Source organism: Microcaecilia unicolor, chromosome 10 (assembly GCF_901765095.1).
Source record: "Microcaecilia unicolor chromosome 10, aMicUni1.1, whole genome shotgun sequence".
Taxonomy (NCBI): Eukaryota; Metazoa; Chordata; class Amphibia; order Gymnophiona; family Siphonopidae; genus Microcaecilia; species Microcaecilia unicolor.
This window is the reverse complement of record NC_044040.1, coordinates 147,160,014-147,181,986: the sequence shown is the minus strand read 5'-3', so window position 1 is coordinate 147,181,986 and position 21,973 is coordinate 147,160,014. Positions and strand designations below refer to the sequence as shown.

General features: G+C 45.9%; 1 protein-coding gene across 2 annotated transcripts; it reads right to left on the bottom strand.

Annotated features, from left to right (window-relative positions):
- Positions 1-5,126: 5,126 nt before the first annotated feature.
- Positions 5,127-11,126, bottom strand: SFT2D3 (SFT2 domain containing 3). 2 transcript variants are annotated; one of them, XM_030216528.1, is made up of 2 exons: positions 11,074-11,126; positions 5,127-10,037 (listed from the first exon to the last, which is right to left on the bottom strand). In XM_030216528.1, the coding sequence occupies exon 2, from the start codon at positions 9,999-10,001 to the stop codon at positions 9,333-9,335; it is 669 nt and encodes a 222-aa protein (XP_030072388.1). In that variant the 5' UTR covers positions 10,002-10,037; positions 11,074-11,126; the 3' UTR covers positions 5,127-9,332. The 2 variants fall into 2 exon arrangements, with proteins under 2 accessions (XP_030072388.1, XP_030072390.1); XM_030216530.1 differs by having other exon boundaries at positions 11,054-11,115.
- Positions 11,127-21,973: the final 10,847 nt, after the last annotated feature.

The window sequence follows — 21,973 nt, the reverse complement described above, 5'->3', positions numbered from 1 at the left end:
GCTAAACACATACCTTCATATAAGTGAGGGTAAAACCCTGTAAATGATTATTACGAACAACCGGCAAGGTTTCAGTGCAGGAAATGGCAGGTAAAATGGCAATGAAGAAAGGGAAGGCAGGTGGAGACGCCCATACTTATCTACTCATAATCGAAACCATGTGTTCCTAATCGCTATCTGAGCTGGGCACGCTTAGGAATTGTGTGTATAATTGAACAACAAACACCCATATCAGAAACGCCTATTCCCCCGTCTCAATGGGCGTTCTTGGCGCCTATATAAACGCCCACTCCGTATTTTCGATAACCCCATTGGTACAATGCCACCACGTATGCCGCCGACCCGGAAGGGTAATTTTGTTGAAGCTGAGGTGGAGCTCCTGGTGCAAGAAATACTACAGCGGCACCGGAGTCTGTTTGCTCCCACAGGGCAGAGGCTGGCTGCAACAACAAAGCAGCGCGAATGGGAGGCAGTACGGGACAGCCTGAATGCTGTCTTCCATGCTGGGAGAGACGTGGAGGATTGCAAGAGGAAGTGGCAGAAGCTGAGGAGGGATGTTTGGAGGAAGGCGGGGGCCAATCCCCCAGGCAATGACACTGCCAACCTCACACCCATGGAGCTGATGGTGCACTCCCTCCTACCCCAGGAGGGCATCCACGGGATTGGCTCCCTGGACACCTCGGGCCAGGCTGAGGACTCAGGTAGGTGTTTCATTATGCAGTTGGGGTATCTGTTGTGCTGCAGTACACTTGTGTTATAGAAGTTGGGGCCAGGGGGAGGGAGGTGAGGAGTGGGGGGCAGGAGGAGGGAGGTGGGGAGTGTCTCTGGCTGTCTTTATGTATATTAACAGGCCACCTTTATGATGCTGTTGTGACCTGGTAACCCCTACTCACTAGCTCTCTACCCTTACTCCCTATCCCTACCGTTGTCATTGGGTTTCCTCTTACTTGTCCTGTGTGCCCATATTTATTGAATTGTAAGCTCTATTTGAGTAGTGGTAGTGGTCATGTGTGTTATAGGAGCAAGCAGACAGGGTTGGTGCTGTGTGTGTGTGTGAGCACCCCCAATATTGAGGAAAGATCATGTAGCTGTGCAGGGAGGAGTGTTGGTCACTGGGCTTAGCACCCCCAATACTACTTTCCAGTTGGCTCCTATGGGTGTGTGTAGGTTACTACTGTGGCAGAACTTTGGGGGCCGTCCTTCCCTACTACTCCCTCCTATTTTCCCATTAACAAACTGTGCCTAGTTCCTCCTGTGACCTCTGTGCTCTACTGAGTGTGGGCCACATGCATTCAACTGAAGGAGCCTGTAATGGGGGTCATGAAGCAGTTCTATGCAGTCTAGCAAGTCAGTAGTAACACAACACATGCTGCAATGTTGTTCAATTTAACAATTATACAACTAACAGCTTGTCCACAACGTTGTGAGTGGTGTCCTTCTCTTGGCTGCTCATCCACCACCTCTACCCAGCTGCCTGTGGGGCTCTCTCTTTCACACCCGTGTCAATTCCATTCCTCCTCACCATCTCTTTGCTGGGTCATCAGGTTGGGGGACATGCCAATGTATATGAATGCTGAAAGACAAAAGTGGGTTATTTGCACCAACACTATTCCTCACTCTTGTGCTATACAGGTGATGACTCAGAGGAGGCTGGCCCTAGTGGCCTGCAAGGCCAACACCCTACACCAGCAGTCCAGCCTCAACCTCCACAGCCTGCAGCACCAGCAGTCCAGCCTCTGCCTCCACCCCCTGCAGCACCAGCAGTCCAGCCTCCACCACCTGCACCAGCTGTGCAGCCTCTGCGTCCACCACCACCTGCACCAGCTGTCCAGCCTCTGCCTCCACCACCACCTGCACCAGCTGTCCAGCCTCTGCCACCACCACCACCACCTGCAGCACAGGCACATGCACCACCAGCAGAGGCCGCACCTCCAGCATCGGAGGACTTTGGTGAGGAGGAGGAGGAGGAGGAGGGCCCAGCTCCCCGCCAGAGGCCATCCGGCCAAAGGAGGCAACTCCTGCGGCTGGCCACGGAACTACTCCGCCACAACGTGCGCTTGGAGTACCGGCACCAGAAACTCGAGCTGCAGCGCCAAGCACTGGAGGCACAGCAGCGAGCTCACCAGGAACTCCTCCAGGCGCAACGTGAAGGCCACCAGGAGGTGCTCCAGCAACTGAAACGGCTGGAGCAGAGCATCCAACACCTGCGCCCTCAGGGCACAGCACCTACTCCAGCCCCCGTGCTGCTGGAGCAGCCCCTGCCATCAACGTCCTCCTCCACTGACCACCACCAACCACCAGCTAAGAGGAGGGCGTTGCGATCCTCAGCCTCCGCACCCACTCCTGCAGCACCCACCAAATCTGCTCCCATTCTGGGTCCTGTGGCCAGACCACTAGAACCAACAAGGTGGCCCGATTTCCACGGTGCAGCCGAAGCCGCAGGCTGCCGTGGGGATAGGGAGGAGGACACTGGGAGCAGCAGCTCAGAAGAGGGTGAAGAGACTTCCCGTGCAGCACCAGCTGCAAAGGAAGGGCGTGGGAGGGGTAGGAGGGGACATGCTGTAGGGTGAGGGTTGGTGGGAGGGGGTGGGTGTGGGAGGGGGGTGGTGGTGGTGGTGGTGGTGGGGTTGAACACACACATGCACTTTATGTAAATAAATAAATGTTCACTTACTTTCACCTAAAACTTGTTTCAATGAGTCTTTGTCTTGCTCTTACGCCAAGCTGGTAGGCATTGAGCTCTGCTCTGTGGGCTGGGGGTGGAGGGGGCTCCTCTTCCAGCTCATCTGGGGCCTCTTCTGGTGGTGGCTGTGGCTCCTGAGAGAGGCTGTCCTCTGCGCTGGGCCAAATTGTGTAACATGCAGCACGCCACAAAGATCTTGGCCACCTTTTCTGGACTGTAGAGCAGCTCTCCTCCAGACCGGTCCAGACAGCGGAAGCGGTTTTTCAATAAACCAAAGGTGCGCTCAATGATCCCCCGGGTGCTGCGATGTCTCCTGTTGTAGGTTTCTTCTGGCCCTGGTTGTGGGTGGATCAGGGGGGTCATGAGCCATATCCTCTGCGGGTAGCCTCGGTCACCTTTGCAGAAAAGCAGAATGAGATAGATGAGTGTGTATCGCTTGGAGCAGGTACAGGGGGGGGCGGGGGGATTTGGATAGTGGGTTGTGGTGGAGGAAGCCAGGGCGGAGGGTTGCCCAGTGGAGGAGGTCTAGTATGGGTGGTACATGCATGTTGCACTTACCTAGTAGCCATCCACCAATGAACTCCCCTCGCTCGAACCTGCGGAAGATGCCCGAGTGCTGTAGGATGTAGGCATCGTGGCTGGAGCCGGGGTACCTGGCACACACGTCTAATATCTCCCCCTGGGCATCACATACAACTTGCATGTTCATAGAATGAAATGCCTTCCTATTTCTGTAGGTGGCTTCGTGTGCCCGGGGGGGTCTGAGGGCTACGTGTGTGCAGTCTATCACACCGATGACCGAGGGGAATCTAGCAAGAGCATAGAAGGCGGCCATGTTGTTGTGCAGGGCCTGGGGGTGGTGGGGAATGTGATGTAGTGTGAGGTGTGAGTTATGAAGGCATCCAGGAACTGGGTGAGACAGTGTGAAATAGAAGCCTGGGTGAGGCCTGTGTTAGCAGCTAATACGGATTGAAAACTGCCAGTGGCCAGGACAGAGAGAGAGGAAGTGATTTTGAGGTGGGCAGGGATGGGGTTATTCCTACGTGTCTGGGGCTGAAGGAGGGGTTTCAGCTGCTCACACAGCTGACGAATGGTGGCCCTATCAAACCTGAACCTTGTTAGACACTGCTGGTCAGTGAGTTGTAGGAAGGTGGTGCGGGGCCTAAACACTCGGGGCCGTGAATACCTCCTGTGGTGGGTGGCCTCTTTGTGTAGCATGCATGCCACAAGTGCATCCATATCCCCACCACCAGTGCAAGTATTAGGACTAGTAGTCAAACAGCAACACACACAGATCTGTCACTTCCAGCCACCACGCCCTCTGGCCACTCACTCGCCAAACAGTACAGGAACACAGAGACAAACGGAGGTCAGGGAATAGAGTATACACGTGGGAGGAGTGAATGGGGAGGGATAGGGGGAGGGGAAGGGGGCGATGGAGCAAAGGAGTAGGAGTAAGGAACGGTCAAAGGGTATGACACAAAAAGAGGCAGGGCACACAGACGACCGTCACAGGTACTCAACACGCTCGGCTTTCTCTCTGCAACCACCACTTCAGCTCTTCCACCAACAATGTCGCCACTCTCCAACTACGCACAATCGCTAATGGGTCTAAAGACGCTTTCCCCCTTGCTCTGGTCGCTTTTATTTCGGGTCCATCATATTACGCCCATCTTCCCGCTCAACCAGAGCCATTTCGCTATTCGTTATACGTTGTACCCGTCCACGTCGTATCACCGCCCCTAACACGCCTCTTATTTGGACGTTTTTACGTGAACGTACGAGCGACACGGACGCACTGAAACATTGGTTTCCATTATATGGATTTACTCGTTTTTGTGAGATTAACGTCTATCTCCCGATTTAGGTCGTACTATAGGCGTTTTTGTCTTTCGATTATAAGCAGGATAGTGTCCCTGCTTTCCTGCTGTAGCAGCTCCCAGTAAATGTTCTACAGGGGAAGACAGCCCAGAATGAAATATTAGGCTCAAGCCTTTTGATTTTGTTTTTTCTCTGCTCCTCCCTCTTGGTTTTGGCTTTGTGAACATAGAGGCTTTTCTATGGTTGGTCTGGTTCTGGAATGCCATCATTTAGGCAAAAGGATCCCTGTGGCATGTCACCTCCACTATGATTCTGGCTGCATCTTCTTGTGCCAAAGGGTTTGGTTTGGGTTCCTTGGGGCACAGACTATTCCCTGTACCTACACAAACCAAGCTCTGCATAGGAACAGAGCTCAACATGCACCTACCAAAGAAAAAACTTGTTTGCCAGAGGTTACTTAATGCACATGCTGAGATTCAGAGACACAACACCTCACAGCCTTACTCAAATATTTTCTTGTGCACAGACTTTCCAGCACTCAGATAGATCTGGCACATACTGTTAAAACTGGTGAATGTATGAAAGTCTTCTCAGGCAATGCAAGCAACCACACAGTTCTGAATAAGTTTAATTTTATTTGGTGAGCAATGACTAGCTACAATTAGTGGTACCAAAATTAGAAAAGATTTGGAACTGTACTGTTTTTCCTCCCAAGCATTTGGCTAGATGAGGGAAGCCTGGATTTGTTTGATCAGCCACTAAGGAGTTACTAAATCTACAAAAGACCAGAGTTTAGACTGGTAAAACAGGAATGTGTATTACAGCTTAGGGAAACTAAACTTAACGATACAGTTACAAGTACAAGTACTAAGAATGTTCTTCAGCATCCATACAATTGTTTTCTAAAAAAATAGCAGATATATATCACTGTTTAAAGCAAGAGCCATTTTTAATTTCTCTGCGCTAGAAGGCAAAGGTTCTTGAACCATATCACACTTAACCGTAGCAGTTAACAGGCTATTAACAAAAAGGTACTAATTTTAAAAATTCATAAAATACTTTTATTCTAGGCCATTAGATTTTTACCAATTGTATTTTATTTTCAGTTTTAAAAGGCATAAGGCACAAGAAAGCCTGCAATTATGTGCTATTATCAATGTGCATCTTAAGGAGCATTTTTCTGTAATACCAATAAAATACACAGTAGCAAACATGAATAAAAGTCCATTTTCATACACAATGTTTAGAACTATTGTGGAAGTAACAATACAGAGAGGTTCCAAAGTACAGAACAAAGTCCAAAATATAGCTAAAAGCACCAACAGCCTTCAGAGACAGGACACGGTTCTTTATTAATAAAAATCAATTTTCCAATGTGGACCCAACCTGGGCAGTGTTTCGGTGCACAGTGCCTGCCTCAGGGGTCTGTGTTAAACATACATAAAAATACATAAATCAGATAAATAATATTAAAAACTAACATAAGTAAATCAACCAATCATAATATAACAATGACATGTATATAGACAATGAATAAAAAGTATCATGCTTTTGTTAAACTAAAAAAGAAATCACTGGATTGTAAGAGTCTGTAACAAAGAGACTAATGTTTATAAAGATCACATGTGTGCAGTTTTTAATTTCAGATACTATCAGTATGGTTATTTATTTTTATTTTTTCTCTCATCCATGTACTAACTTTTTTTTTTTTTTTACACAACTCTATACTTGGTTTAAGAACTGTTTGCCTATACAATTTATCTGTAATGCACCTTTAAGTTTTCCAGTAACACGCACAACATCGAGGCATGGGTATAATAGTCTCTTTATCTCTGTTGGTTCTAACTTATTATACTTTTTAGTCATTGTCTATATACTTGTTTTATCGTTATATTATGATTGGTTGATTTACTTATGTTAAGTTTTTAATATTATTATCTGATTTATGTATTTTTATGTATGTTTAACACAGACCCCTGAGGCAGGCGCTATGCACCGAAACATAGCCCGTGTCAGGTCCACATTGGAAAACTGATTTTTATTAATAAAGAACTGTCCCGTCTCTGAAGGCTCTTGGTGCTTTTTGTCTTATTTTGGAACTATTGCACATGAGGGAATGAGACGTCATCTCTTGTTGAGCTGGGGTGAGGGTAAAGTAAGGGTTCAGTTCAATTATCCTCTCATCACTAGGGCCAGTCCATGCTGGCTTCTGAAAAGCAAAGCCTTTTTCACTTCATCAAATCAGTATTAGAAACAGTACAGATGTTACATTCTGTATAAATTGTTGCCATAGTTTAGGTTGCATTAAGACAGATCTACAGTTTTTCATGCCATCAGCTCAAGGAAATTCTCCACCAGGACTCAAGATTTCCGGAACTCTCAGTTCCTGTGCTCTATGATGAATTCAAGGGCTTTTATGTAAACATTTCATAGATGCTACATGAACCAAAGATAGGAAGGCAGATGTTTCAGAAAGGCATAGATATATAAAAGCAAAATTTCCAAAGGATTTTCCCCATGTCATGTCCTTGAAATATGTTTTACAATGAAGCCCCGAGAATATATCTAGGACATTTTTTTTTAATTTGTTAGCCAGTCTTTAGCAACCAAGTGAAATGTATTGTAAGTATGTTCTTTTGTGCAACGTATTACAGGTGTTTCTGCATATGTGAAATAGAGGCAGTGGATCAGAAAAGTGAAAGCTCCGTAAGCAGCACTCAATTTGCAACACAGGGCAGTCTAAATCTGTCCTGGTCAGGCCATAAAAAAAGATGGCAGGGTCCTACCAGAGTGGAGGAAGTATATGGGTCAGGAAAAGCAAAAACACATCCATGAGGAAAATACACTGAGCAGTTTGGGCTTTAGTGGAGAAGGCAGAATTCTTTCAGAAAATATGGGCAGTTAGTAAATGAGTTATCAATCCATCAGCAACTTCCAGGGTCAGCAAGAATTAACACCGAGCTATTAAGGAAGGACATGCACAGCACATCCATGTTAGAATTTGGTCTCCCTTTGCTATGTCAAGTTTCCAGTGCTTTGTATGAACTCAGTTTTTAAAGTTTATGTTTATTACAAGATTACTACACCACTTAACACTTTAAATAAGATCTAAACAGTGTACAAAACCAACAAAAGAAAAAAAGAGTAAGAAACAGATTGCCATAAATAAAAAGTGATTCAACCGCAATAACAAACTTCCCTCATTCCTGTAAGATTTTAAAAAATAAAATAATTTTTTTTTTCTTGCCTGCATTTTTTGCTACTATTCAGGAAGGCCAAAAGCCAAACTAAAATAGAGAGATTTAGAAAAAAATTTAAATGTCTTTTACATGCATAGGCAAACAGGCTCTACAATCTGTTGAGATGCTCACGCAGGTACATATGGCACCACCACTGGAGTCAGATAAGAGGGAATAGCTCTTAATGTTAAGATTTTATATTGAATGTGGTATGTGATCAGCAACCAATGAAACCTTATAAATAATGGAGTCACTTGATCCCTGATCCGCGCCCTAGCTAACAACCCCACTGCTGCATTCTGTAGCATTTGAAATTTCCTTAGAGTCCGACAGCCAGTGTATATTACGTTGGCATAATCCAATACGGATATCACCAAGCCATGAATAAAATAATAGAAAGTTCTCGTATCAAAAAAAAAAAAAAAATTCCTAGCTGCTCTCATCATAGAGCATGGAAACCTCTTCTCACTTTGGTAGATACCTGGGCCTTAAAGTCAGTTGATAAGCTATCAAAGCTATCAATACTCCCAGGTATTTAAAAAAAAAATCCACTAGGACAACAGGTCTGCCCCATACCACTGGATGAATCCCTGGGTGTGAAACACATCCAGAAATCCAACAGGCCACCGTCTTGGCTGTATTTAAAGCCAGTCTACTATCAACCATCCCTGGACCTTTTCTAGACAATTTTGTAAAGGCACAAAGTCAGGTTGTGAATGCTTTTAATCAGAGTCAATAACAGAATATCATCTGCATAGAAGTGAGCACTAATACTAGCCTCCTCAATGAGTAATACTAATTCAAACTCAAAGCTTTTTTAAATAAAATTGGGGACAGGGACAATTCCTGTAGCACACCATTCCAAATCCCAACAGTAACCTTAAAAGAATACCCACCATTAAAATTGGAAACTTGTCCTTGTTAGATAATAAACTGATCTCCAAAGACACCAAAAGTCTCATGTTCTGTGAAGAGTTTAGTTACAAGTAGTAGTATTATATCCACAACTTAATTAGTTGATAGTCATGCAGTTCAATCTTGGTTATCTTCTGAACAAATACTATTTCTTACCATCATTGCACAAAGACAGTAGACTGGATTTTATGGTGTATCAGGCCTTGAACATCCACTTCAAACACACCAAGATTTCCTGGTCAAAAGTACAGTTCCCATAATCATTTTCAGAACAAGAATGTACTGTTTAACCCATTTATACCTAAGACACTGTGCAACAAACTGACAAGATTTCTGTGCATGAAATGTCTGTGGTCCTCATAACATGGTCTGGAGAGACTTAATATTGGGCAACTTTGACACCTTCTTGGAGAATCAGCACAGAGCAAGAAATTAAGGGAAACATCCATTTGCATACCTTCCCTCAGAGGTCATGGATCCTTCTTCTCTGTAGACCCAAAACAAGTCACCTCTATGCTTGTCTCCCTCTTCTTGACACATTGAGTGTTGCACACTAACACAGTCTTAATCCTAAATCACGAGCTCCACATACTCATTAATTAACACTCTGGCTCCTCTCAAGTGTCCGGCCTTGATTCATATGACTTATGTAAATTTTACACGCCTTAGAGTGCTCACACGGGCAATGTCTTGGATACTTTCCGCTGGAGGAAGGAGCAGACAAGACTCCCCAGGTAACGCATCCCAGCACTCCCACCCGGCACCAGAGTCACCAAGTAACCACCAATGACTGCAATCTGTGTGGCTGCCCCTAGTGCTGTAAGGATGGTGCTATGCAGGCTCAGTGCAGAATACAAAGTGCTGCAGAGAGCAGTCAGGTACAGAACACTACCCAGACTCGGCTCCCGCAGCACACGGCTGGGCCCCCGCAAAAATGCAGCAGCTGCCAGACCAAAGACTGAGCCCAGTGACCAAAGAAGAGCAAATTTGCGAGCCCGGAGCAACAGCACTGGTATGTATAGGGCAGCCAGACCAAAGCAGATAGCTGCCATCAGCACACACATCCCACTTGCCACCAGTCGCTGCCAGCGAGATAAGCCTGGCAGGCATGGGTCTGGCTCTGGGGACCATGGCCATGCAGTTCCAGGGCTTGTGCTAGGGCCGGCATTCTGCTCACTTGAAAAAGGGTTCACCCGGTCCAACCACCTACGAATTCCAGCACTTGGCGTTTCAGGCTCCCCAGACGTCAGTGACGTGCCTCCGACTGGGACTGCAACAGATCTCACCCCACCACTTTTGGATTGTGCCAAGTATTCCTGTAGCTGCTTGTTCAGATCTGCCATCTTGTCATGAAAACAGTCTATCCAGTGTTGCTAAATCTGAAATACAGTGAAATAAACTGGTTTCTATTTTATTGCTAAAAACATACAATGGGACAATGTCCCTATGCTTGGGTTGGCTAGATAGGAATACACCCATGAGGAATCAGCCACATTGTCAAAAGGAAAGAATAATGCAATATCTATGCAGACCATAAAAAAGCAACTAGGCCCATGCAAACTAGAAGAATTAAGCCATCATGGTGCCTGAATCAGCCCATACACACCAGAGAAAGGCAACAGCCTCAAAAGTAAGAGGGAATAGAAATAAAGGTTAATAAGTAAAAACTGATTTAAAAATATATATAAAATGATTCATTTTTGACTAAATTACATCTTTTAACTGTAGTCAACTGTAATGCACCTTGAGCAACCACTGCACAGGCAAGAGTTAAACTCTCCCCCCCCCCCCCCCAAAAAAAAAAAACAGAAGAAAAAGAAAACCTTTCAGGAGCAAGAGAGAGCAATACTAGAACATGTAAGTGAATTATAAAAGCCTTGCAAGGTAAGTGGGTGACTGGCAGTAGACGTTTATGACTGAATGTGTTAGAATACCCAGCTGTTTGTTAAGATTTTTCTTTATAGTTTCAAGTATCTGCTTTTTTTTTTTTTTTTTTTTTTATCTGCAAAGGTCTTAAACTTCATGATATTAAAAGGGAATTTTTAAACATTTCTGATCAAAAGGTCATTGATGTAGTACTCTGTTCTGCTTCCCCACAAAAGTGTGCCTTGGGCTTCTTTATAACATGACCCTGTCCCCCCACCCAGAATGTCACTGAATAATTTTATATATCCTATTATTACCATGTTCTGCTCCTACTATTCTGACCCGAGAAAGAATATTGTAGTTCCTGAAAGCTAGCCAGAAAACATTGTTAGTCCAATTAAAAGGTATCATCGTTATATTCTGTCATTATTTATTAACCTTTGTGTCTATACAGTCAAGTGGACTAACAGGACAACGACAACAGTTTCGGAAAGAAATATAGAAGAGGAAAAGTCCTGGGATCACATACATTTAGTACGAACTACCAACCTCCTTGGGGGACTGCACTGTCTAGTGTCTGACTGAATCTTGACGGAAACAGGAAGGTATGTCACAATGACACCGGAGAAAGAAAGCTGGAAGAGCCTATCGCAAACAAGGAGATTGGGGAAAGGCATAACGTCACAAAGCCGAGGGGGGGGGGGCTACTTAGTCCATTATAAGGGCTGAAGCCAGTAGGCGGAGCTTGCTGCCGTTTTAGTACACCCAAAACAGTAGCCAACGCTATTAAAAAGAAAAGGATGGGGTAGGGAGTCGCATAGAACAGGAGACACGCCATCTAGTCCACTGTAAGAGCTGAAGCCAGTAGGCGGAGCTCGCCACGGTTTTAGTATATTCAAAACAATAACAAAATAACGGACTGCCTATGTGTGGTGTATCTGTAACAAGTGTAAAGCTGTTCCAGTTGGATAGGCAGTGCCTTAAAAGGTGCAGGAGAACATTATTAACATTTTTACTTATTGGACAACTTTTTAATTTATTTGAAAGCTTCCCATATCTAGATAGTGTAACCAGGTGCCTCTAGGTGCAGCCAAGGATAGAACAATCTCCTCTAGCCACAGGCTGCTGGTACAGTCCAGAAATAGATGTCCACCAGTAACTTCAATCGTAGGGACTTTATTCCATGCAGGTTTCTAGTACACAGTTCCAACAGCAGCATTCATCTTCAATCTTAAGCACATATAAGCTAGGGTTACCATATTTTGTCCTCTGAAATGTCACGCCCCCTGCCCCGCCCACCCACACCACACCCCCTGCCCCACCCACACCACATCCCTTTCGAATCCTTATTTCGCCCCGTCACATATTGCCAATGGCGTACCTGGGGTATTTGACACCCGGGGCCGATCATTTTTTAACACCCCCTCCAAAATCCAGTATTATACATACTGAGAATACAAAGCACAACAAATGTCATTCAGGACCTACATTGCAATTCTACCATATCTTAAGCAGTAACTTCTACGAGTCACACAAGAGTGTACCTAGGAAAAGGCAGCATCCTAAACATTGCAGTGAGCAGTAGAACATCAAACATCTGTTGTAAAACTAAACCAGCAAGAATAGTACAGATCATCGATCCTGTATAGTCAATGCCAACAGAAAACCATGTCTTTTTCACAGACACAGATACACCCTAATCCACTATAGAATAAGTAACCACAAACTGGTTTTAATCATAGTGAACGCCAAGACCTGCTAGTGAGCATTAGCAGTATAGAAAATTTTAAATAAAATATAAACAATATAAATATTTAGACAAAAATTAAACTGAACCCCAAGAAGGCAGAGTCTGCATACAATGCAACACCACAGAAACAGTGATAGTGATGTATGTCCCCTACTACTGTGCAAAATATAAAGATAGCAGATGTAAATTTGAAAAAAACTAGCAAATACCAATCCCCACTTTACAAATTAACAAATAGAAACAAAACAAATAAGGAAAACAAGACAATACCATTTTATTGGACTAATACATTTAGAGGCATATTTTCAAAACACTTTGGGAGGCTAAGTTCCATAGGTTTCTATGGAACTTTGGGAGGCTAAGTGCTTTGAAAATGAGCCTCTATGTATTCAGAGGCCAAAACCTTCCTCAGGTCAATACAGTATATTGCTATTACAGTATCCTGTCCTGACTTGAGGAAGGGGGTTTTGGTCTCTGAACATTAGTCAAAATGTATTAAAATTAGTCCAATAAAAAATTACCTTATTTCCATTTTCTATTTATAACATGTATTAACACTGCTACAATAGTACTTTAACTTAGAGCAGAAAAAATAAAAAATCTTTAATTTACCTTTACTGTCACTGGTTTCTGCTTTCCTCATCTTCTCTTCACGCTCCCCCTTCCATCCACCATCTGCCCCTTCCATCCAGTGTCTGCCTTCTCTCTCTCCCTCCCTGCAATCCAGTGCATGACTTCTCTCTTTCTGCCCCTCCATCCAGCATCTGCCCTCTTTCCCTTCCATCCAGTGTCTGCTCTCTCTGTCTCTGCCCATTCCATCCACCGTATGCCCCTGTCTGTCCTCTCCCCCCCTTCCAACCATTGTATGCCTTCTCTCTTGCTTCCATCCTGGATCTGCCCTCTTTGTCTCTGCCATTTCTTTATCTTCCATCCAGGGTCTGCCCTTTCTCTCTCTGCCCAATCCATCCACTATCTGCCCTGCCCCTGTCTGTCTCTCTCTCATCCATCCATGGTCTGCCATCCCACCCACTCCCTTCCCTCCAGGATCTGTCCTCTCTCTGTTTCTGCCCCTTCCATCTGCCCTTCCTATCCCTTCCAACCAGAATGCGCCCTTTCTCTCTCTCTGCCCCTTCCATCTACCATGGGCCCTTTCTCTCCCATCCATCCATCCAGGGTCTGCTCTCCCTTTCTCCCTTCAATCCAGAATATGTCCTCTCTCTCCCCCCTTCTATCCACCATCTGTCCTTTCTCTCCCTTCCATCCAGTCTCTGTCCGCCTCCCTCGCGCCCCCTCTCAGACTCTGCTCCATCTTCCATCCACCGTCTGCTCCAGCCCCTACACCACGAAGACGAAGTCATTGTCCTCAGAAGCCCTGGCTGCTCCGCTCGTCATCGACGTGAGCTGCTGCTCTGGTGCCGGCCACCACCAGGAAGCGCCGATCGGCTCCAGACATCGCTAGGTGCCAGCGGAAACCCACTGCTGTGCATAGACTGTGCACTGCCCGTCCACCACCCTCCCTGCTAGGATCAGGGATTGATTTGCCGCCCTGCCTCGTTCGAGCTTGAGGAGATAACGTGTGTCCCATAGCAACGCTTCCGACTGCAGTGCTGGTAACGGACGCAACAGCTATACACTGTTGGAGCCAGGGAGGGCACAAGAACAGGGGAAGGAAGGTATAGCATACCGACCCGTTTTTCATGGTAAGGGAAGGGCGGAGTCGGCGGACCCTCTCGGCAACGACCGCGTTACAGGATCGCGGTAGGGTTACCATTCGTCCCGACGAAACCCGGACAAATCGGGGAAATGCGGAAATCCGCCCAGACTCCCCACGGTGCCCTCAAAAAGAGGACATGTCCGGGGGAATCCGGACGAATGGTAACCCTAATATAAGCCACCTGAAAGTGTGTGGCAAATAGTCCCCTTTAAGCAGTAGGCTATCAACACATACCCAGATTCAATACAGGCTCCCAGTCAGCTCCCTCTCTGGGGCTCTTTATCCAGGGCACAGCAGTGGCTCAGGCCCATCCAACAGTAGCACATGTTTAGTGGTAACTGGTGGGAATCCCAAGCTCCACCAGCTGAAGATTTCCCCCCTGATGGTAACGAAAACGCTACTCTCCACAACCCTGGCACCTGCGCATGCTCATTTTTCAGTGCATTCCTGCTGCCAAGGTGGAAAGAAGCGTTTTCCCACCAGCTGAGATTTGGGGGGGGGGGGGGGGGGGAGAACACTTGGTGCCCACCCAATTCTTGCCTAGGCCCACCCAAAATCTGTTGTCTGGCTACGTCCCTGGGGCACAGTAGTAGTTCAATTCTAAATAGAAACAGTTCTTTCAGTTCATCATCACAGTTAAATCACAAAGCAGCGGTCTCCACCTTCTACTCTCTTTACCTTCAGTAGAGTTCAATACTTTAGGGACTCCTCATACCCAAGGGATTTCACCCTGCATCAGCTTCACTGGTAAACTCAATACTTTAGGGACCTCCCTTACCCAAGGATTTTCAGCCTGCAAATACTTCTGGGACTTCCTCACACCCAAGGGATTTCAGCCTGCTTCAGTACTTTAGGAACCTCTCTTGCCCAAGGGTTTTCAGCCTGCAACTGCTTCTCTCCTGGGACTCCATCCCACCTGCCTAATCAATCCCTGGCTTCTGCCACCACAACCAATCATTCTCCTTCCATTAGCTTCCACCACACCCATACCAGCTGAGTTGAGTATTAGCCTAATGATGAGCTCCTGCACACAGGGTTTCCTATCTCTCTTTCCCCCTAGTGGCAGCCAATCTACACATCCTGCCAGCTTACCCCCATGTCTTCTCCCATTGCAGCCAGGAGTCCAGTCCGGGTTCCTCATCTCACCCCCGGGCTCCTTGCCTGCAATGCCTTCTGGGACTTGTATTTCAGACTGAAACTGCCTTAACCCAACTATCCTGGAGGTGACTTTATCACAATATAAATATAATGAAATAAAAACTGAATACTGTGCAATCTGCTTAACTGCAAGGGTCTGGGACCAAAGAAATACATGCAGTTAACCGGAGCGTGCACTTAACCGTTGTGATCCAAAGAAGCTTGACATCTGATAAACATATGTACAGTACTGTTTATTATATGTACAAGTATATAGTCTCCGTTAACTGACGCTAGGCTTACTTGAAGTAATATGTCATAGTCCTTTGTACATTATTGTGTCTGTGAGTTGTTCCATAGACTACGTCTGCCAGACGGTAAAAACTGTCATAGCACTGACAGCCAGTGGCCTCCAGATAGGCCTGTCAAGCTCCATCTCTGGCCGTCTTCAAATCTAAGCTAAAAGCCCACCTTTTTGATGCTGCTTTTAACTCCTAACCCTTATTCACTTTGTTCAGAATCCTTATTCTATCATCCTCACTTTAATATTCCCTTTTCTCTTGTTTGTTCTGTCTGTCTGTCCTAATTAGACTGTAAGCTCTGTCGAGCAGGGACTGTCTCTTCATGTTCAAGTGTACAGCGCTGTGTATGTCTAGTAGTGCTTTAGAAATGACAAGTAGTAGTAGTAGTAGTTGAGACTCTTCAGCTCTCTTGCAAAAGTGACAGGAGGTTGTTGAATTTCATCAGCATGTGCCTCGCTGCTCATTTCATCATCTGTTTCATCATCAGCCGTTGCCTGCGTGTAGGCGCATAACATCAGTGCTGTCATCAGCTGTTTGTAGATCGTAATCAACAGCTATGTAGTGATGAAACTCCTCTTCAGTAACACCGGCTGGGATGTCAATAGCCTGTTCATCTGACGCGTTTGCAACAGCTGCATCTGTTTCGTCCCTCTCCACATCCTAAACAATGCTTGCCCGCTTGTAGCAGTTCACAATGGTTGCCTATGTAACATAATTCCAGGCTTCTTTCTGCATATGTAGGGAATCCAACAGTGATAGATTACAAGCCAGTTCACCAGCATGTTTATCCTTGCCAGTCTGGTCATCCATAACACTCATCAGATGTAGCACAAGAGCCTGATAATGTTGTTTGAAATTGGCTATTATGCCCTGATCCATTGGTTGGATCAGAGAGGTAGTGTTTGGTGGCAGGAAGACCACCTTGACGTTAGACAGCCGGACATCATCTCCATGTGCAGCACAATTATCACAAAGCACATTCTAGTGTCTAACTTCTTTAGCCACTGCTTCCAAATTTCCCCAGTCATCCATGAATTTGCGTTAGCCTCGTATCACACAGGAAGACGCTTAACATTCTTGAAGTAATGGGGCTGTTTGCTCTTTCCAATGATGAGGGGTTCCAACTTCTCACTCCCATCCATATTGCAGCAAAGGAGGATCATCAGTCAGTCCTTCGACGTTTTACTTCCTGTAGTTTTGGCTTGTTTGAATGCAAGTGTTCCATCAGGAATCACTCGTCAGCATTGAAAATGTCACGGTTGCAAACTCGTTCAAGATGGTAGAAAGAACTGAAACAACCCAATTTTCAGCACCAAAGTCATCAGCGTCTTGTTTTTCAGCACGCTGTTTCTTGAATTTTATGTTGTTCCTCTCCTTCCATCTTTCCAGCCATACAACAGTGGCTTTGAATTCAGTTAGTCCAAGACTTTCAGCTTGCTGATTAGCTTTCTCTATAAGCAGTGGACCACTGACAGGAAACTGTCTGCTCCTGACTTGAGAAAACCACCGAAGAGCATCTTCTACATCCTCAGCTTTTCCTGCCTGTTTACGTTTCCTGTGTGGATTTGTATTGTTTTGCCAGTCTTCCAGAAGCTGATCTTTCTGCTTCAAGATACGTGAAATTTGACTGGGATTGACACCATATTCTTTAGCAATAGATGCTTGACTTTCCAGCTTATAATCGAAAGAGAAAAATGCCTATATTGCAACCCAAATCGGGAGATGGGCGTCTTTCTCCCATGGGCGCTCAAATCGGTATAATCAAAAGCCAATTTTGGGCGTTCCCAACTGCAATCCGTCGTGGAAACGGGTAAAGTTGATGGGGGCGTGTTGGAGGCATGGTGAAGGCGGAACTGGGGCGTGGTTATCGGCCGAGGAGAGATGGGCGTCTTTAGCTGATAATCGAAAAAAAAGGCGTTTTTACCGCGATTTTGGGTCACTTTTTTGGACCCTTTTTTTTCACAAACAGGTCCCATAAAAGTGCCCCAACTGACCAGATGACCACTGGAGGGAATCGGGGATGACCTCCCCGGACTCCCCCAGTGGTCACTAACCCCCTCCCACCAAAAAAAAACCCACTTTACAAACTTTTTTTCCAGCCTGTATGCCAGCCTCAAATGCCGTACCCACCTCTATGACAGCAGAATGTGTTCTATCCTCTGACAGCCTTTCCCTGGTTCTGAAGTGGCTCTCGGGTGAGTGTGACACCTTTTCTGTTATGCGCACTGCAGAGTCACATCAGCAATGCATTGTGGTAGGTATAGGGTATTGGGCTCCATGATTCCAGTAGCTTGTGGCAAATGCTCACGATGTTGGTAGTTGGTAGGCTCTACTCCCATGGTGCTTTGCCTCCTGCTTACTGGGTCAGAGTGTGCCCTGTTTTGTTTCCGGTAGTCCATGAGGTAGTGGCCATTTTTGTAAGCCAGTTTTAGATCCCTTTCACGTGTTAGCCACGTTACAGAACTTAGTTCTTCCCTTGAATGTGGTTGAAAGAGGGCATTGTACAGCATTCTGCCAGCTCGGACCTACTGCTCATCTCAGTACCAGGGAGACTCGTTGCCAGTGGGGCACAACCTCTGATCTGCAGTTAACTGTAAGCGTGCTTATTCCAATAAAGGACGTTTTCGGAGAGATTAGTCTTGAGGTGTCAACTGCTGTGCCAATGTTATATAGCAGCAACCAGTCCTAGAGGCCTGCATGTATGCAGGTCCCTGGAGCACTTTTAGTGGGTACCGCAGTGCACTTCAGCCAGGCGGACCCAGGCCCATCCCCCCCTACCTGTAACACTTGTGCTGGTAAATGGGAGGCCTGCAAAACCCACTGTACCCACATGTAGGTGCCCCCTTCACCCCTAAGAGCTATGGTAGTGTTGTACATTTGTGGGTAGTGGGTTTTGGGGGAGGGGGGTTGGGGGCTCAGCACCCATGGTAAGGGAGCTATGCATGTGGGAGCGTTGTCTGAAGTCCACCGCACTGACCTCTAGGGTGCCCAGTTGGTGTCCTGGCATGTCAGGGGGATGGGGGCGAGTGTAGTACAAATCGTGGCCCCTCCCACGACCAAATGGCTCGGATTAGGACGTTTTTGAGCTGGGCATTTTTTCGAAAATATGGTCTGTCCCGCCTCTTCACGTACCCGTTTTCGGACATAGACGCCCATGGAGATAGGCATTTGTGTTTGATTATGCCCCTCTTTGTTTGTTTTCTAATTTTTTAAAGAACTTCTATTCGTTCAGCCAGTATTAAAGTCTTACAGTTGCGCAATGACGACGACTCCAGTGTACACTCTAACAACTTTCTTTTGCTTATTCTGCCTGTGGCAGTTAATCAATGAGATTTTAAATTTATCACCCCTTTGTCACGTGCCAATCGGCTTCCATATTCCGTGTGTGCGCTTTGCAGAGTCTTTCCTGCAAAGCAGCAGTCTTAAACTATCCATATAAGTGAATCTTGCACGGTTCCACCCAGCTGGAGGCAGGCTAGAGAATATTGTTGGCAAGAGACTAGTGCATGTTGTGGCCTGCAGGAGCAGGTCCACGGGAGGACTTTGCTGATTAGGACTGGTTTATGTTATTTTCTCCATTGCATATGACACAAGCAGGATTCGTCATACCATGAAACTAAATTTTTAGTAGTTACTAATCCTCATCATGCTATAAATCTTAAATCATTTACCAATGAGAACATCATCCCCTTGATTCAACTATGAAAATCTTAGGAGCCACAATTGACCAATTCCTCACTTTAGAAAACCAAATTTCCTAAGTGGTATCAAGTGTCTTCAATTCATTATGGAATTTGAGGAGACTAAGAGGCATATTTTCAAAGCAGTTTGGGAGGCTAAGTTCCATAGGTTTCTATGGAACTTTGGGAGGCTAAGTGCTTTGAAAATGAGCCTCCATGACAATTCTTCACAAAATCAGTATTCCCACCCTAGTTCAATCCCTAGTCCTAACAAAAGTTGATTACTGCAACCAGTGCTTTTTTTTGTAGAAAAAAATGTGCCGGTACTCATTATGGGCTGGGTCACCACATATGGCTCCACCCCTATGATAGCCACACCCCTTATACCAGCCATGGCGCATATAAACAGACAGCATTGAAAATATTATACTAGTATAGAAGAAAAAAATAACATGATTTTTTTTTCATTATAAATCATTTCTGTAAGCTGTTACAGCTCCAGTATACCCAGTGCAAAATAAGACAGCAGATGTAAATTCTCAAATTGGACATATTCCAAACACTAAAATGAAAATAAAATGATTTTTTCTACCTTTGTTGTCTGGTGACTTTGTTTTTCTATCCATATTGGTCCCAGTCTCTGATTCTGCTGCTCTCTATCTGTTCTCTTAACTCCATTTCCAGGGCTTCCTTTCCATTTATTTCTTTACTTTCTTCCTTTCTTCTTCATTTCTTGCCCTACACCCATAAGTAAAAGCTGTGTCCTCCTCCGTGGAATTGACTGGAGAAGGTATAACGTGGATCCAGCTTTTGCCTATTTTCTCCATCCATGTGCAGTTTTTCTCCTCTCTTCCCTTTCCCTCATCTCCATCCATGTGCATCTTCTTCTTTTTTCTTTCCTCCCCTCCATCCATGTCCAGCATTTCTCCTCGCTTCCCTCCCCTGTATTCATATAAAGCAATAATTCTCTCTCCCCTCTCCTCCATCCAAGTCCAGCATTTCTCCTCTCTCCCCCCCAAACCCCTCCATCCATCCATGTCCAGCAATTCTCCTCTATCTCCTGCTCTCCTCTCCATCCATTTCCAGCATTTTTCCTCTCTTCCCTGCCCTCCCCTCCCATCCATATGCATCTGCTTCCTGTCTTTCCTCCCCTCCATCCATGTCCAGCATGTCTCCTCTCTCCCCTGTCCTCCCCTCCCATGTCCAGCGATTCTTCTCTGTCCCCTATCCTCCCCTGCCATCCATGTCCAGCAATTCTCCTCTTTCTTCTTCCCATCCCTCTCATCCATGTCCAACAATTCTCCTCTCTCCCCTGCCCTCCCCTTCCATCCATGTCCAGCGAATCTCTTCCCTGACCTCCCCTCCCATTCATGTCCAGTATGTCTCCTCTCTCCCCTGCCCTCCTCTCCCATCCATGCCCAGTGATTCTTCTCTGCCCCGTCCTCCCCTGCCATCCATGTCCAGCGATTCTTCTCTCTCCCCTGCCCTCCCCTCCCATCCATTTCCAGCGATTCTCCTGTCTCCCCTGCCCTCCCCTACCATCCATGTCCAGCGATTCTCCTCTCTCCCCTGCCCGCCCATCCATGTCCAGCGATTCTCCTCTCTCCCCTGCCCTGCCCTCCCCTTCCATCCATGTCCAGTGATTCTCTCTTCCCTGCCCTCCCCTTCCATCCATTCTCCTCTCTCCCCTGCCCTCCCCTTCCATCCATTCTCCTCTCTCCCCTGCCCTTCCCTCGATGTCCAGCGATTCTTCTTCCCCCAGCCCATCCTCCTTCTCCACTGCCTGCCTGCTATGAAGCAATAAAGGTTGCCAGCATCGGACTCAGCAGCGCGAACGGTGCAGGCAGCGATTGAGAGAGGCTGGCAGCATCAGAGCTTCCCTCTGCAAGTCCCGCCTATGCGGAAACAGGAAGTTGAAACAAAGTAGACGGGACTCGCAGAGGGAAGCTCCGATGCTGCCAGTCTCTCTCAATTGCTGCCTGCACCGTTCGCGCTGCCGAGTCCTAGAAAAAAAGTAAGTAGGGGAGTGAGAGAAAGGGTGCAGGACTCGCTGGGGGGGAGGAGGGAAGGTGCCGGTATGCTGTACTGGTGCGTAACGGTACAAAAAATGCCCTGACTGCAACTCTATTTACGCAGGGCTTAGAGAAGAAAGGTACCACTTAACTTTCTTTCTTTCAGGTTCTGAGAGAACAGGACATTTCTGTGAATAAGTGACTTTATTTTATAATGTGCTAGGTAACTTAGCTTGGGTTTAAAAGAGGAATTGTAGGATATTGATAAACACAGTTAGAATGTTAAAAAAAAAAAAGCAAACTTCATTAGCTAGTCTCCATACCCTTTTCCCCATAGTTTTAAATCTTGAATTTTCTGCCACAGCATTAACAGATAGTCTCTAGAAGGTACAGTAGGGCCTAGAACAGTCTTAGAAAAAGAAAAGAAAAAGAAAAGAGAGAGAAGCAAGCATTATTAACTAGTTTCCATAGTGTACAACACAGTGGCGTAGCCAGACCTGACATTTTGGGTGGGCCCAGAGCTAATATGGGTGAGCACTATGTATATATAGGTGTGAGTAGTTTTTTGGGGGGATCCTAAATAATTTTTAATAAACAGTCTGCCCAACAGCTGTCCTACAGCAACATAAACCACATACATATTTGGAACCTATGTTGCAAACCTTAAAACCACCATACCGAGAATACAAAACACTCAGGACCTATAGAGCAATTCTACCATACCATAAGCAGTCATTACTATGAGTCACACAAGGAAAATGAAAGCATCTTAAACACTACAGTGAGCACTAGAACATCAATTCACCTATTGTAAAACGAAACCAGACAGAATAGTACAGATCATCGATCCTGCA

Bases quoted from the DNA above. Each gene is read 5' to 3' on its own strand.
- SFT2D3 (XM_030216528.1), bottom strand. From the start codon at position 10,001: ATGGCAGATCTGAACAAGCAGCTACAGGAATACTTGGCACAATCCAAA.